General features: G+C 35.9%; 1 protein-coding gene across 1 annotated transcript in view; it reads right to left on the bottom strand.

Annotated features, from left to right (window-relative positions):
- LOC107575100 (gamma-glutamyltranspeptidase 1-like) overlaps positions 1–2,808 on the bottom strand; it is a 10,854-nt gene extending 8,046 nt beyond the window's left edge. Inside the window, exons 1-4 of the mRNA XM_016261507.1 lie at positions 2,706–2,808; positions 2,335–2,524; positions 1,975–2,135; positions 1,708–1,857 (exon numbers count right to left, since the gene is read on the bottom strand). Coding sequence (XP_016116993.1) covers positions 1,708–1,857; positions 1,975–2,135; positions 2,335–2,524; positions 2,706–2,808 — 604 coding nt within the window. The remainder of the gene's footprint in view (positions 1–1,707; positions 1,858–1,974; positions 2,136–2,334; positions 2,525–2,705) is intronic.
- Positions 2,809–5,388: the final 2,580 nt, after the last annotated feature.

The following is a 5,388-nucleotide window of genomic DNA, read 5'->3' as shown; positions in this document are numbered from 1 at the left end:
TAATTATCTCATTAACTTCAGCACTGCTTCACTCTGTAGTGTGGACACATTATAAGTGTTCATTTAAAACTGAGGATTTTGTTGTGGGGTTTAAAGGGTTAAATGTGTAAGATGGAAAAAAACAGCATGAAATGTAATTTAACAGTAATAAACTGTAATTATTTTACGGCCACAAACTGTAAAAAAACTGTTATTTACTGGCAGCACGGTTGCCAGTAAATAACTGTTTTTCTACAGTTTGTTGTCGTTAAGTCCAGGAAAAACAGCAATATACTGTAAAACGTAAGAGTCAGATTTACCAAATGAAAAAATTTTATTTGACTGAAATATTTGTGAACATTCATAGAAAGAAAGTTATGCAAAGTCATGAACTGATAAGGAGAGTAAATATTGAACTGAGCTGTATTATTGTGTTTTGGCACAAGAGAGATCTGTTAGTTTAATGTAGTTTTGTAGGTCATCATTGTGCTGGAGAGTAGAGTCTGTGCTTCAGTCAATGATGAGCCACAAACACTGATGTTCTGCTGCTTTATTTAAAGACCGTAACTGTGGTGTTGCTGATACAGTAATGATCTCTTTGTTACTTCATCTCACACATGTGTGTTATAGCTAACAGTGAACTGCAACGATTTGAGTTAAAGTCATGTTTTTAGTTATTTTGCTGTTACACATTAAGAGTTTGCAGTTTTATAATAAGAAATATTCCTTCTCAGTAGACTCAAATGAAATAAGTTCACAGTACTAATATCGTATGAACGCTAGTTTTTAAACTCGAACTGTTTGAAGCAATGGGAGCGGTGTTAATTTCCATGGTAGAATTACGGTAAAACACTGTAAAAATTGTAAATTAACGGTTGAAAGCTGTAAATTAACAGTACCTAACTGGCAACCCTGCTGCCAGTAAATTACTGTTATTTAACGGCACAATTTTTTACAGTGTACTTTCTTGAAAACAGGTTAGATCTATTACAGTTATTCACCGTATATAGTAAGGAAACTTACTGTTAATAATTTATTACAGGTTTTTTTTTACAGGTTTTTACCGTTAAAATCACGATAATTTTTTACAGTGCATGGTGTACACTGCACAAGTCTTTGGTCCTTTATAATAGTTGCTTTTCAGATTGTACAATATGATCTTAAAATGTACTGCAAATAGTGAAATAGTGTCTGGAGTAACTCATAATTTAGCAAAAAAAAATAAATAAATGATGGCATGAACTGTCTTGTTTTACAGAATGAACTCAAGGTAATTTGAATTGAACTATTAATATAAACAGGAGCTGTTGTGTTGAACGATCATATAGAGAATGATGCTTTGAAATTCATTAGGTTATATGGCGGGGTTTTGTGTTGAATTTTGACTTCAGTCCCTGTTTACTGTAATTGCCTGGAGAACTGTCTTCATGTTCATCTTTTGTGTGTTTGAAGTCAAATGCTGAAGTAACTAATGAAGGAGGTAATGAAATTATAGCAAACACACAGCAGTGTTTTGAGTCTCAGAGGCACAGAGCTTACAGTCAAGAGAATATTACCCCACTTGGTTGAAGCTGCCTGACTGCCAATTCCTAACTTATTTTCCAACCGTCCTGGGAACTGACAGTGGTAATGGTATGGCAGGCAGTCATTTTTCGTGGGTTGGGGGCGCAACAGTAAATTTCTACTTAGGGCACCCATATGGCCAGCAGAGGTCCTGCACTCACTAACCTTTGAGTATGTTGAGAATCAGAGCGAGCACAGGTCCGCCAAATGGAGCATCAGGAGCATGAAATATGTATTTCCCCACAGTGAAGTTTAATGCATACTCTTGCCACTCTGCCGTATAATTCATTAGGTCCTCACGTGTTATAATCCCTCCTGTATTATGAGAAACAAAGATTCAGACAAGAGTTCAGACAGATTTGCATACTTGAATAAAATTACATCACTAGACCTCTTGGATGTAAAGAGAGTAAAGTTCAAGCATTAACTAACCTGCAGCCTTGGTGACTTTCAGTATATCATCAGTCAATGCCCCATTGTAAAAGGCACTTATTCCGTAGTTCGCTATCTTCTCATAGGTGGCAGCTAGTTTGGGAAATCTTATACAATCATTTTCCTTGAAGATGGCCTTGTTTAAGTCGCAAAACACTCCACTGGAAAAAAGACAAGAACAGAAGCAAGATGATGATATGTAAATGAAAAGGCTGATGCTTTAATTGTGTCAGATCTGCCTTTAGGATATTTATGATGTTCATCTGCCAAAACAGCTGCCACTGAGGAAGTGTGTTTTTAATAAAAAACAAACAAACAACTAACTAGTTTTACGTTAGTTCAAAAATGAATTAATCTTACCACAAAACTGGATCATTCTTAATTTTTTCCTCCTCCGCTTTAATGGCTTTGGCTAAGGCCTTTCCAATCTTAAATCCATCGCGTGCCAGCTTTATGCTGGGCTCAAACAGCTCCTTCCATGGCAGTCTCCCGCTTCTATTGTGTGCCATCTCATAACCACGCAGTTCTCCTGGTACAGCTATTAACAATCCTGCCATTCATGTCAAAACACAGAGGAGTGATCTAGTCATTCAGGGGTTAAAATGGCAAGAAATCATCAGAGAAATTCACTTTGTTGTTTTAATGATAACATGTGCTTACTGAATCTTTTCAGAGTTGTAAAATCATAATGGTCACTAGAGTTTGGAAAATGTTCATCATTGGTGGTTTACCTGGATTTTTCTCTGTGCCATCCCCAAACATGTTCTCTGAAGCACTCAGTGGAGCAGTTTCTCTAGCATTAATCGTTGCCACCGTTCCTGAGGGTGAAAACATGAACTTTTAATTTTCATTTAACAGCGAAGTGTTGGAGGCCTAAGCCTCTTACCCGGATACGGGTCCAAAATCGCGTTAAAAATGTTTATGCTTCATTTACATAGCCTTCATATATGGGTATCAGCCCATATATGGGTTCATTTGAAAGCTTGGAGTGTCTGCTTTACAAAGAATACCATTCCTTTTGGTTTTTATATTTATAAAGCAGTAAAATTAAGCTTAGAAATGTATTCGTCCCACACACGATTTTCCGCCTAACCATTGCGAAAATTTTTTACGAAGAATGTGTATTTTATATATTTTTCACAAAAAAGTCAAGTCATATATCACAAGAAAGATGTAGATTATTTCATTGTGTGACAATCATCGATCGAATTATCTTCAATTGAATTGCGATGTAAAAATAAAAAAACAGATTTTTTTATGTGTAACATTTCTACTCGTAGCACTGCTTCAGTTAGCCGCAAACAGCCACAAATATCTATATATTATATCTCTATATTATCTTTTAGATTAGGATCTCTTCTTTCAAACAAGACCATTTTCAGGTTTCTGCGTGCTTCCATCGGTGAGATATTCGCGTTCTGCCCAGGTAATGGAATTCAGCGCGTCTGGGGATAATGCGCTCTCCATGTCATGCCAGCGGGGCCAGAGAGAGGGGGGTCGGTCAGCCAGTGGTCTTTGGAGAATGTAGTTCATGAACGCGAGAATGGAGGCTGTTCTCTGCATGGAAGAGTTGCAGCGAGCGTAACTCGGATCATATTAGTCTATGATTATCAAATTACAAGTTATATATGATGAAGAACGGTCAGCGGCGCCGTGGAGAGCCTTGGAGAGCAGTGGACGCGCGTCTGGGGAGACTTTAGGAGCGATTCTCCGTGAGTTTGAGAGTGTTTGCCTTTGTTATGAAACGTGTTCGCTATACTAGCACTCGGATACACTGTTTGCTGACAGAAAAGTACAGTCCATTATGCATTTCAGTAAGTATACAGTAAATATAGATGGATTATTACAGTGCGGTGTAGATGAGCTAACATATGCTTGTTTGACGCTGTGAATGTAGAGATAGCTGCCGGTTAGCAAATTAGCTCAGCTCTGGACCAGGGATGATGCAATGTTGTCATGGAGAGATGCTCAGGATACAGGAGTGAGTCAACTGATGAGGTGAGAGATGCTGTGATCACTATCCCAATACAGAATGCACATAAATGGAATGATATAAAGCTGGAGGATATGGATTCTATTTTAGGTTGTTATAGACCATATATATTTTATAATGTAGACAGTCTTGAGCATCCTGAAATAATTCAACTGATTATAGAATAAACAATATTTGAAATTGGTCTAATTCGCTTGTGCCATTTTGTATATTACTACTTAGAAAAACATAAAAATGAAACATAATTCAATCAATAATCAATTAAAGTGCTTATGGCACAGAGTACAAGAGGATTGTGGGGTTAATGTGTTTTATAAAGCCTGTTTTTGCAAGAGAAACTCACCATGACACATTTAGATGCAGAAATAGACAATTTCACTCACTTCAGATATAATGTTCTAACTCCTGTTTAGAAGCTGTTATTTGAAAGATTCGTTTTTCTGGTACTTTTTGGCATATAGTGGCATCAAACAAAGTAAATTGCAGAGAGCTGGACCTAACAGAACCTGAATTACAGAATTTCAAAAAAATATATTTTTTTAAAACTCCAAAAGCGCCTATGTTTTTTTTGTGATTATTGTAATATTTGAAAAAGATATAATGTTATTTATAAAGAATTACACTCATATTTTGTAGTTCAAAGGGTTTTCTTTACAATGAAACCATTTTTTTCATTTCCTCCTGTATGTGTGTAGGGGAAACATTTGAATTTGAGTATGTTAAATTTAGGCGAAAATACCAAAAACGCCCCAGTGGATAAGTGGCTAATGATCATAGCGGTCACTGTAAGTTCTTGATTAAAATTCCTGCCAAAGATCACAGCTCTTATGTGGATCTGAACTATAACCTCCCCCAAATCAGAGGGAAATAAAAGGTTGACAAAGAAGTTCAAGCCTGTAACCATAGCATTAACTCAAATCCTAAAATCTGAATGACCAACGAGGAGGTTGATCCAGGAACCTGGTCAAGGTGTGGTTTTCTGATGAACAAACAGCATAAAACAAACAAACAAACAAACAAAACAGGCTATTTACTAAGTGTGTCACCAGAATTGCACTGTAAAAAAATATGTATTTTCACAAATAAAATGCAGTATAATTTTACAATAATTTAACATTTTCTATAGAAGTGTGAAATTCTATAAAATGCAAACATTTTTACCAAATCTACCTTTTCCAGTTATTTAACTGATTATGTGTGTTATTGAAAGAAAAACAACTTTAAAATACTTTTTTACTTTAAAATAAAGGCAATTGTCATGATTTTTATGTGCAAAAATATAATGTTAACATGAGATGTATATATCGCACTTTTTCGGTCTGTTCACGTAGAGGATTTCATGGGCCAATGTGAATAAATATAGATTTAAATTAAAAAAGGAAAGATAGTTTATGCATGACCTGGGGCCTCATGTATAAAAC

Source organism: Sinocyclocheilus grahami, unplaced genomic scaffold, assembly GCF_001515645.1.
Source record: "Sinocyclocheilus grahami isolate Dianchi unplaced genomic scaffold, SAMN03320097.WGS_v1.1 scaffold2464.1, whole genome shotgun sequence".
Taxonomy (NCBI): domain Eukaryota; kingdom Metazoa; phylum Chordata; class Actinopteri; order Cypriniformes; family Cyprinidae; genus Sinocyclocheilus; species Sinocyclocheilus grahami.
Note: the sequence above shows the minus strand (reverse complement) of the source record. Positions and strands in the feature narration are given on the sequence as shown.